This window comes from Rhinoraja longicauda, chromosome 3, assembly GCF_053455715.1.
Source record: "Rhinoraja longicauda isolate Sanriku21f chromosome 3, sRhiLon1.1, whole genome shotgun sequence".
NCBI lineage: Eukaryota > Metazoa > Chordata > Chondrichthyes > Rajiformes > Arhynchobatidae > Rhinoraja > Rhinoraja longicauda.
Genome location: NC_135955.1, coordinates 30297844 through 30313637, shown reverse-complemented (window position 1 = coordinate 30313637; position 15794 = coordinate 30297844). Strand labels below are relative to the sequence as shown.

The 15794-nt window shown below is 42.6% G+C and overlaps 1 protein-coding gene across 1 annotated transcript; it reads right to left on the bottom strand.

Annotated features, from left to right (window-relative positions):
• Nucleotides 1-1172: 1172 nt before the first annotated feature.
• On the bottom strand, nt 1173-6007 carry LOC144592356 (T-cell acute lymphocytic leukemia protein 2-like). The gene is made up of 2 exons (XM_078396903.1): nt 5705-6007; nt 1173-3378 (listed from the first exon to the last, which is right to left on the bottom strand). Exon 2 carries the CDS (start codon nt 3362-3364, stop codon nt 2915-2917), a length of 450 nt encoding a protein of 149 aa, XP_078253029.1. The 5' UTR covers nt 3365-3378; nt 5705-6007; the 3' UTR covers nt 1173-2914.
• Between the last annotated feature and the right edge of the window lie 9787 nt (nt 6008-15794).

The window sequence follows — 15794 nt, the reverse complement described above, 5'->3', positions numbered from 1 at the left end:
GCAGAATATACTGAAGCTTGAATGCGCCTTCCATCAGACTCAGGGATAGCTACCCCTCTGTTATCAGACTTCAAAATAGTCCTTCCATTAGCGAGGGTATCATCCCAATTCTCCAGCCTACCCCATTGCAGACATTGGTCTTTTTGGAACTGTTATGCTGCCGTGCTGAGAACTATATTCTGCACTCTGGTATCTGTCTCTTCACTCTATCCTTTTGTACCTGTGTTTGCCTTGATTATAGTCTTGATTATATTTGTGTATAGTATTATCTGATATGATTGGATAGCACAAACAAAAGTTTTTCACTGTACACTGGTACATATGTCAATAATAAACCTAACCCTTTTTGTTTCATCATGACTGACTATAGGTTTTTTATTCCAGATTTGGTTAATGATTTGAATTTAACCTACTCCGAATGCTCTGGTGGGATTCCGACTACTTTGCCTGGATCACTACTCCAGCCCTATGAACACTCCCAGCAAGTTAACCACGGTACCGTTTAGCCCCAAATACAAACCTGGAAGAGATGCAAACTGAAGAACGACTGATTTCACTTGGAAGTTAAAGGAATTGTAAACTTGTTCTGTGATAGTGGCTTAGCTTGTTCATTGTTTTTGTTCCATTTCTTTTCCTCTGGGACTGGAGGATATGTCCAGCCTAACCAGTTGGCCATGTCTTCCTGCTCTGCATTTCACAACGCCTGCATTCTTTGGTTTACGTTCTTTTTTTATCCAAGTTCTCATTCTTTAACTGCTCCCATTCACTCAATGACCAGACAAACTTATTTATGGCTTATTCCCATAGACACATCCTTTATCCCCTCAGACACATCCCCTACCCTACTCTCCCTGCAATTTAACACGCTTCTTTTGTCTCCTCCCAAGTGCTCCTGAAGGGCCTTCAACCTGAAAAGTTAACTCTGTTTCTCTTCCTGCCGATGTTGCCTAATCTGCTACATATTTCCAGCATTTTCTGATTTTATTACGAGCTCGGTTTGTTTACTTCCTTATCCAAGCCCAGAGCAAGATTAGCATTAAATCATTCTTCAGAGCAAGCCTATCTACTCAATTGGCTGGGAAATGACAAGCAACCAGGAGACCATAAACAAGGACAAAAGTAAAAAGGCTGGTTAAAAATAAAGATCGAGAAACATGACAATCTTTTCTTTATTTCCACATGCATTTACAACATCCAGTATAAATAGTTACAGGTGATCAAATATCATTTACAATATTACACAAAATACTTAATTATTTGAAAACACAACTGATCATGAGGCTTCAGAATTATTGTTTTAAGATTATTTAAGAATAAATACCTTGAACTCAGAGCTGTCAGCTTGCAAACCCCGTGTGTTATTCTATGTTCATCTTTATTTGAGCATTCCCAAAGTAAAATTCAGGTATTTTGTGCATTTGTAGATTCTTTGGCTGGTTCAACCAAAACTTTCACTTTGTCATAAAATTGAATGAAACTATTAATTGCTTGCAGCAGAAATGGAGCCCATTCGGCCCCTTGACTTTTTAAAATCCGATAATTGAATCAACCTACCCCCACACTTCAGCCAGTGAATTTCAGAACACAGCTATATTTGCGTGAAAACATTTATCTTAATTACTCCTTTGGTTCTTTTGCTCGTGACTTTAAATCACCTCTCTCAATATAAACACTTTATCATTATTCACTTCGTCCAGAATATTTCGGACTTTGCAGGGAGCTACCACATTCTATCCACAAAAGTGAGGACCCTTATGACTGGGGCCGATATTTCAATATCCATTGCATCCTCTCTAAGTAGGAACATACATTTTTTAAATTAAATAATATTAACAATAAATTATTTTGGAAAGAAAAATAAGGAAGGTTATCAACTCTTTTCAGGAATGGAAGACCTTTTGACTGCTGGTGCTGCTATCATCAATTGTAGAGAAAGCTAACACCCTTGTGCCTACCAGTGGAAAGGCTGTGATGGTGGCAAACAAGGAGAGGAGGTGTATTTCTCTGTTAAACTGGAAAGCACCTACTGCCCATTCCAGTATACTGCCTCACAATCTTACAGGAGCATATTTGCAGAAAATTTAATTCTGTTATTATTTGCATTGTGCCTTCAAAACACACAATATATTAATGAACAACATCCACGTCACAAGAATAAAATACATTTTTCGTAATAATTAGAACTAAAATATATCAAATGCAGAATGACACATCATTATCACAGACCTGCTTTCTAAATCGCCCCCCACTTACTCTGGGGCTTAGTTACAATTTCATTTAGATTGACTATACCTCCAGTGATTCAGACATTAACAGCGTCAAATGTGAAGAGCCACATAATTGTCGAAAACAAAAGGTATTCTTACAGTATATTGCACACCAATTACAGTTGCCAGTGAATGTTCGAAAGCACAGAATGTCACTTGTGGAAATCAAGGATTAAAAAGTTCCTCCTTTAATTATCCCTTATATGAATCATCTAATTGTATTTTTTGTTGATCAATTAACATTGCTCTTGCGTAGAACTTTATTTCCCACCCCCCTCCCCCTTCCTCCACACACTCACTACCTCTCCATCAGTCTCAGTTTATGGGAGGCAGTATGTTAAAGGCAGACGGGAGGTAATGATACGAATATAACCATGAATCCTTCATATATTAGATGTAAAAAGAAAATTAACCTTCAGTTTAATATATCACCAGATCAAACCACAAATGTATATCTCCACATTGTGTTAACTACAGGAATTTCACACCAGAATTAAGATTTTCAGATTATTAATTCCAGTATTTGATTTTTATCGATTTATTTTTAAATGGGGGCTTATGTGGCAAAGTGTTTCACCTTGGTAAATAAACGGGAAATCAGTGAGAACAAACAGACCAGCAATAAGCAGGTCTGGTTATGCTCGTATCTAATGGGTCAAAACCTGCAGGTTCTTTAACAAGGCAAACTGATTAAGGTACAAAATTGCAGTGCTGGGGGTCATTGTGTGATCATTTGTTTGGGAATGTCCCTCAGGTGAGCTCATTGACCCCTCCATCCAACTGCTGCAACAGGCCGATGGTGGCGATGGGACATTACTCTCAACCTCAGGGCTCCCTTCTCCTCCGGACCCATGCTGCCAAGATTCAGGGAAAGAACCAATTTTGCTTGACCCCATGCTCTCTTCACCAATTCCTTGATCTTTTAGTAGCTTGACCAGAAAATCAATGTATTTCATTGCCAGACGAAGAATTTCGTTCTTGCTGAGCTTCTTATCCGGTGGATGTGTTGGGACGAGTTTTCGCAGCTCGGCGAAGGCACTGTTCACGTTTTGTTGCCTCCATCTCTCCCTGGTGTTGCTAAAAACCTTTCTGGTCATCGTGTCTGGGTGCTCTGCAAATAATAAGGCCGACTAAAACATTTCAGCACCGAATCATTTAAGCGGGATGGCTGTTGTAATAGAGGAAACACAGCAGCCAAATTGCACAGACCAAGCTGCCATAATTAGCAACACAAGAAAGACCGGATCATAGAACATAGAACAATACAGCACTTTGGCCTACAATGTCCATGCCAAATATGATGCAAAGCTAAACTAAATTCATCTGCCTGTACAAGACCTATACCCATCCATTCCCTGCATATCCATTTGCCTGTCTAAGCATCTTAAACATTGCTATCATACCTGCCTCCACCACCACCCCCAGCAACACATTCCAGGCACCGGCCACCATCTGTGTAAAAAGCTTGCCCAGCACATCAGCTTTATACTTTGCCTCTCTCACCTTAAAACTATGCTCTTTGGTCTTTGATATTTCCACCATGGGAAAAAGGTTCTGACTGTCTCCCCTATCTATATATACAGTACTTCTATCAGGTCTCCAACATTCCAAAGAAAACAAGGTGATGTTGAATGTTCGAATGATACCCTAAACGAAAACCTACAACCCAACTGCAGCAAAAAATCATTCAATGTTTTAAAGCTGAGATCAATCCACCTCTGTTAGATAATTACTGAAGTGGGTTTGGAATCTAGTTGAGTATAAAGACATAAGAGACAAACTAAAGCACTCCAACTGTATGCTGGAATAGGTCAGAGAAGAACAATAGCCTTCTCCTATTCATTTGCACTCCATCTATTATTTAAATGTTGGACCATTTTGCAATATTTATTCATTTTAACAGGGATTTTGTTTAATCTTTTGTGAATTGAGGATTGCCACAGCCATCGTTCACTGCCTGACCTCATTTTCCCCAGAGAAGGTGATGGTGAGTCCCGATTTTGAACCATTGGAGTCCATGTGATGAGGGACCTCCCACTCTGCTCTTAAGGAGGGAGCTCAATAGACAATAGACAATAGGTGCAGGAGGAGGCCATTCGGCCCTTCGAGCCAGCACCGCCATTCAATGTGATCATGGCTGATCATTCACAATCAGTACCCCGTTCCTGCCTTCTCCCCATACCCCCTGACTCCCCTATCCTTAAGAGATCTATCTAGCTCTCTCTCAAATGCATTCAGAGAATTGGCCTCCACTGCCTTCTGAGGCAGAAAATTCCACAGATTTACAAATCTCTGACTGAAAAGGTTTTTCCTCATCTCAGTTCTAAATGGCCTACCCCTTATTCTTAAACTGTGGCCCCTTGTTCTGGACTCCCCCAACACTGGGAACATGTTTCCTCCCTCTAACGTGTCCAACCCCTTAATAATCTTATACATTTCGATAAGATCCCCTCTCCTCCTTCTAAATTCCAGTGTATGCAAGCCTAGTCGCTCCTGTCTTTCAACATATGACAGTCCCGCCATTCCGGATTCCTGGATTTCTACCCTGTGCCAATGAAAGGGATAAGGCTACGTTTGAAACTGCGGATGGCGTGTGGCTGTGGGAGTAACACCATGTTTTTGCAGATTTAGAGATGTCTCTGACAATGTTAATTTCTCAACGATTGTTTAAGGTATTCAGTTATACTTTATTGTCACAGGTACCTAGATGCAGTGTAATGCTTTGTTTTGCATACAACCCACAGTGCACTAGGTTATTTGATAGAATACCTCAAATTATATTGATGAGTTTGACCTCAGATTTAGAAGACCCTTTTCAGCCTTAAATTAATTCAGGAAGACTGCCTATTCCCACCTTTCATATCTCCCCATAGAAACCGAATATTTTACCGCCACTATGGCGCTGATCCCACGTTTTAAAAACATTTGATTCAATTATATAGGTGACCCTTTAATGACGATAGCAAATCCATGGCACTTTGGCCAAATGGCATTCTGACACACCTGTCACAAAAACAATTTGTTAGGAACAATTCCTAAGGCTCCTTATGTCAAAATTGCTAACGATGTTAATGGAGTTGTTTTACACATTTATATTTTCCCCAAAACAGACTGAGATCGAAAATCCCCCCTGCCTACACCACAGCAAAGGACTGCATTAGCATCATTATGTGAGCTGCCATTCTGACATCCAAAACGATCGTTCGCATCGCGTCTCAGGCAATGCAAAGTAAACGATCCGTGGACAAATTTTAAACAAAAATACGGAGGTGGCGGAAACAAGAAGAAACACTTGGTTGCAGGACTGTTCCAGTGACAGTGTGTTACTGAGAGGGGAGGTGGCGGGAGGGGCAGGGTGGGGGTAATTATATCTAACTGCATTGCATTAAAGCTGCCCCTTTCTATTTAGTTCCTAAAAGCTGAGTTTCACCCCTTACCTGTTTCAGGAGGTGCTGGCTGGCTAGCTGATGCAGTGGCTGGAAGAGTTGATGTTGCGTCCTGCGCCGTGTGAGTGTTGCGGTGGCTGTGACACCCAGATCACCGCAGGGCTGAAAGACGGGGAGAGGAGAGTGGGTGGGGGGCGCGGTGCGACGGGAGGGCTCCTGTTATTTATAGTGTGCTTGTCCTTTTGTTTGACATGTGTCACTGCTTGGCGCTACAAGTGAATGTATTTCAGTCTCCTTGGTGAACACCAGCTAGAAGAGGCTCGGTCCTTGACATCTTGTATTCTCTATTTAAAATCATCTTCGACAACTTCACAGGAGTGTCACTGGGCTTTCGAAGGCGATTGGTGGTTCTGGGACAGCTAGTTTAAAAGCTGGGGTAATGTTGTGTTTGGAGTACTGACGCGTGGATTCACACTAAACTGTGCCCAACCCGTGTTGAGATTACAACAGCTCTGTTTAAATCTGCAGCATCTGACAAGGGAAAACTGAGCATATTTCAGATAGTTTTCTGGCTTGACTGGTACTTGGGACCCCAAGCATCTTGAAGAAACATGTTGAAACAAAGAACTGCAGATGCCGGTTTATAACCAAAGATAGACACAAAGTGCTGGAGTAACTCAGCGGGTCAGGCAGCATCTCTGGAGGAAAATAATAGGTGACGTTTCGGGTCGGCATCCTTCTCGACTCGAAACGTCACCTATTCCTTTTTCTCCAGAGATTTGCTGAGTTACTCCAGCACTCTGTGTCTATCTTTAGGAAACAGTTGTGCGAAACTCTGTGCGTTTCCTGAGTTTTGAATCCGCAAATGGAAATGTTCTGTTATACTGATGAATGTCAACTTCATAAACTGAGTTTTATCATAATTTTCACTTGAATAAAAGATGGAATACACACTGCCGCTGGAGTCAAATGCGTTTAATTGTCAGGTACATAGAACTGCAGATGCTGGTTTACAAACAAAAGGATCCCGATCCGAAGCATCACCTATTCATGCTCTCCATAGATGCTGCCTAACCAGCTGAGTTACTCCAGCACTTTGTGTCTTTTTTTATGTGTTTAGTTGTCATATGTACCGAAAACGCGCAATGAAATCGCTGCTTGCAGCAGCCTAACAGATGGGTAACCGCAATACACAGATACTGTATAATAACAAAAAATCAATCAATTAATAACGCTAGTACAAAAAATAAACCCGAAGTCCTTAATACAACCAAGCATAGTCCATATCATTCACAGTTGTGGTTAGAACCAAGCATCAGGCAAAAACTGTACTTTATTCGGTTAAAAAAAATCAGCAATTCTCATCCTTTGCCGCGAGCTTTACTCGTTTCTAATGTATACTATTAATTCTCTCCCTCTCTTTAAGTGCTTTGTTTGAAAATGACAGCCTGCTATGGCTTTTTACCTTGTGGAGTAGGAATTTACATAATCCGATTAGAGCGATTATCGTGGGGTTGCAAAAACTGCCCCTTGGGTTCGAGTTAGATTTTAAAAAAAGATCCTTACTATTCATTGCACTTTGCACAGCAAAAGACCGCACCTGCAATTCTGGCCGACACACTTCCAGGACTCTAGTAGGCTCTGATATTTAGTGGGCTGTGGGGACGGGGGGACGGGGGACCCGGTTCGCCTTTAATTGATTCATCTGGATTAGTCTTGAAAATGAACGTTTGTGGCTGTTTAGTGTTATCTAAGGGGTCATCGGATGCTTTAAGAAAGGCCAACTCGCATCGTCCCTCAGTACTTTCCGAGGTGACTTTGCCGGGTGTTAACGCAACGGCAGCAATCAGTCCGAAGTGACTTCAGTCATTCAGCGCGCTTCACACAATAAATCTATTCAAACAAATCCATCACTGTTGAAACTCCAGTCAGTTCTTTGTGAAGGGCAGGGGGGCGAAGGCGAATTTTGGTTTTGGTTGCAGGTTGGCTCAGTGACATCTCATTGAGCAGAGAGGGAGACGTGGGAGGTTTCAGGAGAAAGTGTGTAGAAGGCTGCGGTGAAATTCTTCATCAGTGGGATGAAGATGAGCGAGGGTTATTATTATTGTCACGTGTACCGGGATACAGTAACATAAACACTGAAAAAGGTCCCGACCGGAAACGTCACCTATCCATGTTCTCCAGAGATGTTGCCTGACCCTCTGGGTTACTCCAGCATTTTATGTTCTTTTGTGTAAACCAGCATCTGCAGTTCATTGTTACTAACAAAAAACCTTGTTTTGTGTTCCGTTCAGATCATACACATGAGTACATACATACATCAAGGTAGTCCAAATAAACTGTTACAGCTGCAGAGAAAGTGCAGATTAAAACGTGTATGGGCCACAACGAGGTAGGTAGGTTTTTAAGGATTCGTTTAGCGTTTGAGAGGACCGTTCAAGAGTCAGATAACAGCGGGAAAGAAGCAGTTCTTGTGTGAACAGAAGCTGCATTCTGCTGATAAGCAGATTAATTAAGAATTAATTGTTACGCAGTCAGTAAAAAGATACAAGGGGCGGTTTATCAGTTGAATTGCAAGACTTCGCCGCTTTGCATTGTAAATCAGATGCACAAGTGATTGGACGTTCGGACTGCAAATAACAGCTCTAAGGATGAGCGCATTTGGCATTCCTCAGAGACAGAATTTTCTTCTGAACATAAACGTATGAATCTGGAAAACAAACGCACGGAAATGGATAAAATGTATTGTTTTTTAAAATGTGTGCTTAGGTCGTCATCGTCTCCCCCCACCCCCCAAGAAAGGGTTAAAGGACTCTTTCATTTTAACATGGACAATGGATACGTTAGTGCAAAACAAGACTCGTGTTCTGATCATCAATTTAACAAGCGCTCATATTTTCCCTGTAGTCTCTCACATGTACCCGATAACTTCCCGCAATTGGGATTTGACCCCGTGCCTGTGGAATTGGTGCGCTACAATGCTGAGAATTATATTCTGCACTCTCTCTCTTCCCCTTTGCCTTACCCATTGTACTTGAGATTGACTTGATTGTATTTATGTACTGTATTGTATTATCTGATTGGAAAACATGCAGAACAAAGCTTTTCCCTGTACCCCGGTACACCTGACAATAATAAACCTAGATCTATTTATTCATGAACAAAATGCTTACTAGACTACTTCAGGAAACAGTGGGAAAACCCCATATTGCTATGGTCTGGGTGTTCATATAGGTAAGGTCAAATAAAGCACCCGATTTATATTCTAGGTTTATTTAATTAACCTGATTTAAATACCCAACTGCTCTTATATAATTTTAACTCATATCATCAACTTCCATTGATCAGCAGGGTTTGTGAAAGAGAGAGGGAGACAGATACAAAGCCAAACAGACAACAAATTCTGGAAGAACTCAGCGGGTAAGACTGAAGACGAGCCCGACCCGAAATGTCATCAGTCCATGTCTCCCCACAGATGTTGCCTGACCCTAAGATCACGTAATAGGAGAATTAGGCCATTTGGCCCATGAAGTCTACTCCGCCATTCAATCATGGCTGATCTATCTCTCCCTCCTAACCCCATTCGCCTGCCTTCTCCCCATAACCTCTGACACCCGTACTCATCAAGACCCACTGAGTTCCTCCAGCAGCTTAATGTTTGCTTCAGTAAAGTCCGATCAATGATAGTCCAAGGGTCTCCGATGTCAAACTCTAAGATTATCCTGAGATAGGCACAAAATGCTGGAGTAACTCAGTGGAGCAGGCAGCATCTCTGGATAGAAAGAATGGTGACGTTTTGGGTCGAGACCTTTCTTCAGACTGAGAGTCAGGGGTGAGGGAGACGCAGAGATAAGGAAGGGTAAGGTGTGAAAACCAGACATCAAAATAGATAATGGTCAAAGAAAATGTAGAATTGATCATTGTTCCAGAACCAGGGGGCACAGTCTAAGAATAAAGGGGAGGCCATTTAAAACTGAGGTATGAAAAAAACTTTTTCACCGAGAGAATTGTGAATTTGTGGAATTCTCTGCCACAAAAGGCAGTGGAGGCCAATTCACTGGATGAATTTAAAAGAGAGTTAGATAGCGCTCTTGGGGCTAGCAGAATCAAGTGATATGAGGAGAAGGCAGGCACAGGTTACTGATTGTGGATGATCAGCCATGATCACAATGAATGGTGATGCTGGCTCGAAGGGCCAAATGGCTTCCTCGTGCGCCTATTTTCTATGTTGCTATGTTTCTATGTTAGCTAGGAGAAGGTGACAACAAAGCAAACAGAGATAAAATGTAATCAGGGACAGTCAGACTGGTCAGAGAACTGGGAAAGGGAAGGGATGGAGAGACAGGGGAAAAAAGGGTTACTTGAAATTTTAGAGAAGTCAATTTCATAACGCTGGGGTGTAAGCTGCCCAAGCGAAATATGAGATCATCCTCTTAATTTCCTAAATAATATCTGGTCATGAGCATCTTAGAATTGGAAGGTAAAGGGGTTTAATGAGGAGATTCCAAAACTCAGTGTAGTTACAGCTGCCAAATTGAAAGTGCATGGGCTGGAAGATGTTAAAGTGATAACAAGAGGGTTAAACTGTGGAGAGTTGCAAAAGGAAGAGGACTCCAATTTTTTTTTTCCTAACTCCTGCCACCACTTCTCCTAGCAGTTGTGGTTAGTATAACAAAAACTTGAATTTACCCACTGCCTTTATTATAGTGAAAGGTAGCACACTAGATCACACAAGGATGCTTTAGGCCTGATGAAGAACAGTTTTGTAAGAGAGGTTGGTTCTACAATATGGCTTGAGTGAAGAAAGGCAAAGGGCCAATGAGATTTGGTGAAGGAGATTCAGAGTTTAGTGCCCAGGCAGTGAGTGCATGAGTCCAACAGTAGGGTGATTAAAATTGAATGCAAAGAACTGGTGGAACTCTAAAAGTGTTGAAGGAGATTACAGTGTCAGCTGTGGTTATGGAGAGTTAAATTCATGTTTATTTCCAGATGAACAAGTGCAATGAAAATCTTGCTTGCAGCAGCATCACAGGCACAAGCACAGACAATAAACAAAAACATGAATTATATGTAAATTACACAAATTCTGAGATCAGCAGTCTTTTGGAAGTGAAAGGAGGCAATTATATTGATGCAGAGAAAATGGTTTGAAAACTGAAGTTAGAATCAAATTTGTTGGAAAACTTATGAAGTATCAGGTGCAGACTGGGCAACTGCTGAAGGATCAAATGGCTGGGATTGGGTCACTGTGTTCTGGCGCTATGTTGAATGGAATTGGGTTGAGACTTCTCAGACTCTCTTCCTTACCATAGCTTTTACTAACATAAATATCTTTTTGCACATCAAGAATCAAGTACTTGTGGATATTGATATTGCAAGCTGCATTTATATTTCTTCTACCTTAGCATAAATACATGTAAAATGATTACATAATAAGAACTCAAATGTAATTTTTATTGTGCGTTCCACGAGTATTCCTCAATCTGTCTCTATTCTTGCCGTCTTCAGTTAGATGGCTGTCCAAGATGCAGCAATAACTGCAAAATTAGAGGGGCACATGGTATTGGGGGTAGGGTGCTGACATGGATAGAAAATTGGTTGGCAGACAGAAAGCAAAGAGTGGGGATAAATGGGTCCCTTCCAGAATGGCAGGCAGTGACTAGTGGGGTACCGCAAGGCTTGGTGCTGGGACCGCAGCTATTTACAATATACATTAATGATTTGGATGGGGATTAAAAGTAACATTAGCAAATTTGCAGATAACACAAAGCTGGGTGGCAGTGTGAACTGTGAGGAAGATGCTATGAGGTTGCAGGGTGACTTGGACAGGTTTTGTGAGTGGACGGATGCATGGCAGATGCAGTTTAATGTGGATAAATGTGAGGTTATTCACTTTGGTGGTAACAATAGGAAGACAGATTATTATCTGAATGGTGTCAAGTTAGGAAAAGGGGACGTACAACGAGATCTGAGTGTCCTAGTGCATCAGTCACTGAAAGGAAGCTTGCAGGTGCAGCAGGCAGTGAAGAAAGCCAATGGAATATTGGCCTTCATAACAAGAGGAGTTGAGTATAGGAGCAAAGAGTTCCTTCTGCAGTTGTACAGGGCCCTAGTGAGACCGCACCTGGAGTACTGTGTGCAATAGACAATAGACAATAGACAATAGGTGCAGGAGTAGGCCATTCAGCCCTTCGAGCCAGCACCGCCATTCAATGCGATCATGGCTGATCACTCTCAATCAGTACCCCGTTCCTGCCTTCTCCCCATACCCCCTTACTCCGCTATCCTTAAGAGCTCTATCCAGCTCTCTCTTGAAAGCATCCAACGAACTGGCCTCCACTGCCTTCTGAGGCAGAGAATTCCACACCTTCACCACCCTCTGACTGAAAAAGTTCTTCCTCATCTCCGTTCTAAATGGCCTACCCCTTATTCTCAAACTGTGGCCCCTTGTTCTGGACTCCCCCAACATTGGGAACATGTTATCTGCCTCTAATGTGTCCAATCCCCTAATTATCTTATATGTTTCAATAAGATCCCCCCTCATCCTTCTAAATTCCAGTGTATACAAGCCCAATCGCTCCAGCCTTTCAACATACGACAGTCCCGCCATTCCGGGAATTAACCTAGTGAACCTACGCTGCACGCCCTCCATAGCAAGAACATCCTTCCTCAAATTTGGAGACCAAAACTGCACACAGTACTCCAGGTGCGGTCTCACCAGGGCCCGGTACAACTGTAGAAGGACCTCTTTGCTCCTATACTCAACTCCTCTTGTTACGAAGGCCAACATTCCATTGGCTTTCTTCACTGCCTGCTGAACCTGTATGCTTCCTTTCATTGACTGATGCACTAGGACACCCAGATCTCGTTGAACTCCCCCTCCTCCTAACTTGACACCATTCAGATAATAATCTGCCTTTCTATTCTTACTTCCAAAGTGAATAACCTCACACTTATCTACATTAAACTGCATCTGCCATGTATCCGCCCACTCACACAACCTGTCCAAGTCACCCTGCAGCCTTATTGCATCTTCCTCACAATTCACACTACCCCCCAACTTAGTATCATCTGCAAATTTGCTAATGGTACTTTTAATCCCTTCGTCTAAGTCATTAATGTATATCGTAAATAGCTGGGGTCCCAGCACCGAACCTTGCGGTACCCCACTGGTCACTGCCTGCCATTCCGAAAGGGACCCATTTATCCCCACTCTTTGCTTTCTGTCTGTCAACCAATTTTCTATCCATGTCAGTACCCTACCCCCAATACCATGTGCCCTAATTTTGCCCACTAATCTCCTATGTGGGACCTTGTCGAAGGCTTTCTGAAAGTCGAGGTACACCACATCCACTGACTCTCCCTTGTCAATTTTCCTAGTTACATCCTCAAAAAATTCCAGTAGATTTGTCAAGCATGATTTCCCCTTCGTAAATCCATGCTGACTCGGAATGATCCCGTTACTGCTATCCAAATGCTCAGCAATTTTGTCTTTTATAATTGACTCCAGCATCTTCCCCACCACTGATGTCAGACTAACTGGTCTATAATTACCCGTTTTCTCTCTCCCTCCTTTCTTAAAAAGTGGGATAACATTTGCTATCCTCCAATCCACAGGAACTGATCCTGAATCCATAGAACATTGAAAAATGATCTCCAATGCTTCCACTATTTCTAGAGCCACCTCCTTAAGTACTCTGGGATGCAGACCATCAGGCCCTGGGGATTTATCAGCCTTCAGTCCCATCAGTCTACCCAAAACCATTTCCTGCCTAATGTGGATTTCCTTCAGTTCCTCCATCACCCTAGGTTCTCCGGCCCCTAGAACATTTGGGAGATTGTGTGTATCTTCCTCAGTGAAGACAGATCCAAAGTAACGGTTTAACTCGTCTGCCATTTCTTTGTTCCCCATAATAAATTCCCCTGCTTCTGTCTTCAAGGGACCCACATTTGCCTTGACTATTTTTTTCCTCTTCACGTACCTAAAAAAACTTTTGCTATCCTCCTTTATATTATTGGCTAGTTTACCCTCGTACCTCATCTTTTCTCCCCGCAGTTTTGGTCTCCAAATTTGAGGAAGGACAATAGACAATAGACAATAGACAATAGACAATAGGTGCAGGAGTAGGCCATTCAGCTCTTCGAGCCAGCACCGCCATTCAATGCGATCATGGCTGATCACTCTCAATCAGTACCCCCTTCCTGCCTTCTCCCCATACCCCCTCACTCCGCTATCCTTAAGAGCTCTATCCAGCTCTCTCTTGAAAGCATCCAACGAACTGGCCTCCACTGCCTTCTGAGGCAGAGAATTCCACACCTTCACCACTCTCGGACTGAAAAAGTTCTTCCTCATCTCCGTTCTAAGTGGCCTACCCCTTATTCTTAAACTGTGGCCCCTTGTTCTGGACTCTCCCAACATTGGGAACATGTTTCCTGCCTCTAATGTGTCCAATCCCCTAATTATCTTATATGTTTCAATAAGATCCCCCCTCATCCTTCTAAATTCCAGTGTATAAAAGCCCAATTGCTCCAGCCTTTCAACATTCGACAGTCCCGCCATTCCGGGAATTAACCTAGTGAACCTACGCTGCACGCCCTCAATAGCAAGAATATCCTTCCTCAAATTTGGAGACCAAAACTGCACCAGGGCCCGGTACAACTGTAGAAGGACCTCTTTGCTCCTATACTCAACTCCTCTTGTTATGAAGGCCAACATTCCATTGGCTTTCTTCACTGCCTGCTGTACCTGCATTCTTCCTTTCAGTGACTGATGCACTAGGACACCCAGATCTCGTTGAACATCCCCTCTTCATAACTTGACACCATTCAGATAATAATCTGCCTTTCTATTCTTACTTCCAAAGTGAATAACCTCACACTTATCCACATTAAACTGCATCTGCCATGTATCCGCCCACTCACACAACCTGTCCAAGTCACCCTGCAGCCTTATTGCATCTTCCTCACAATTCACACTACCCCCCAGCTTAGTATCATCTGCAAATTTGCTAATGGTACTTTTAATCCCTTCATCTAAGTCATTAATGTATATCGTAAATAGCTGGGGTCCCAACACCGAACCTTGCGGTACCCCACTGGTCACTGCCTGCCATTCCGAAAGGGACCCATTTATCCCCACTCTTTGCTTTCTGTCTGTCAACCAATTTTCTATCCAAGTCAGTACCCTACCCCCAAATACCATGTGCTCTAATTTTGCCCACTAATCTCCTATGTGGGACCTTGTCGAAGGCTTTCTGAAAGTCGAGGTACACCACATCCACTGACTCTCCCCTGTCAATTTTCCTAGTTACATCCTCAAAAAATTCCAGTAGATTTGTCAAGCATGATTTCCCCTTCGTAAATCCATGCTGACTCGGAATGATCCTGTTACTGCTATCCAAATGCTCAGCAATTTCGTCTTATTTAATTGACTCCAGCATCTTCCCCACCACTGATGTCAGACTAACTGGTCTATAATTACCCGTTTTCTCTCTCCCTCCTTTCTTAAAAAGACATTCTTGCTATTGAAGGAGTGCAGCGTAGGTTCACTAGGTTAATTCCAGGAATGACGGGACTGTCGTATGTTGAAAGACTGGAGCGACTAGGCTTGTATACACTAAAATTTAGAAGGATGAGAGGGGATCTTATTGAAACATATAAGATTATTAAGGGAGTAGACACGTTAGAGGCAGGAAACATGTTCCCAATGTTGGGGGAGTCCAGAACCAGGGGCCAGAGTTTAAGAATAAGGAGTAGGCCATTTAGAACAGAGATGAGGAAAGACTTTTTCAGTCAGAGAGTTGTAAATCTGTGGAATTCTCTGCCTCAGAAGGCAGTGGAGGCCAATTCACTGGATGCTTTCAAGAGAGAGCTAGATAGAGCTCTTAAAGATAGCAGAGTCAGGGGGTATGGGGAGAAGGCAGGAACGGGGTACTGATTGAGAATGATCAGCCATGATCACATTGAATGGCGGTGCTGTCGCGCAGGGCCGAATGGCCTACTCCTGCACCTATTGTCTATAAGAGCTGCATCATACAAGGATTTCGGGTGGCTGTACAAGAAAGGAGCTGCTGGACATTGCTAAATCATACCAACATTAAAATGAATTGAGTTATAGGAAAAATGATTCAGGAGCCCAATG

Bases quoted from the DNA above. Each gene is read 5' to 3' on its own strand.
- LOC144592356 (XM_078396903.1), bottom strand. From the start codon at position 3,364: ATGACCAGAAAGGTTTTTAGCAACACCAGGGAGAGATGGAGGCAACAA.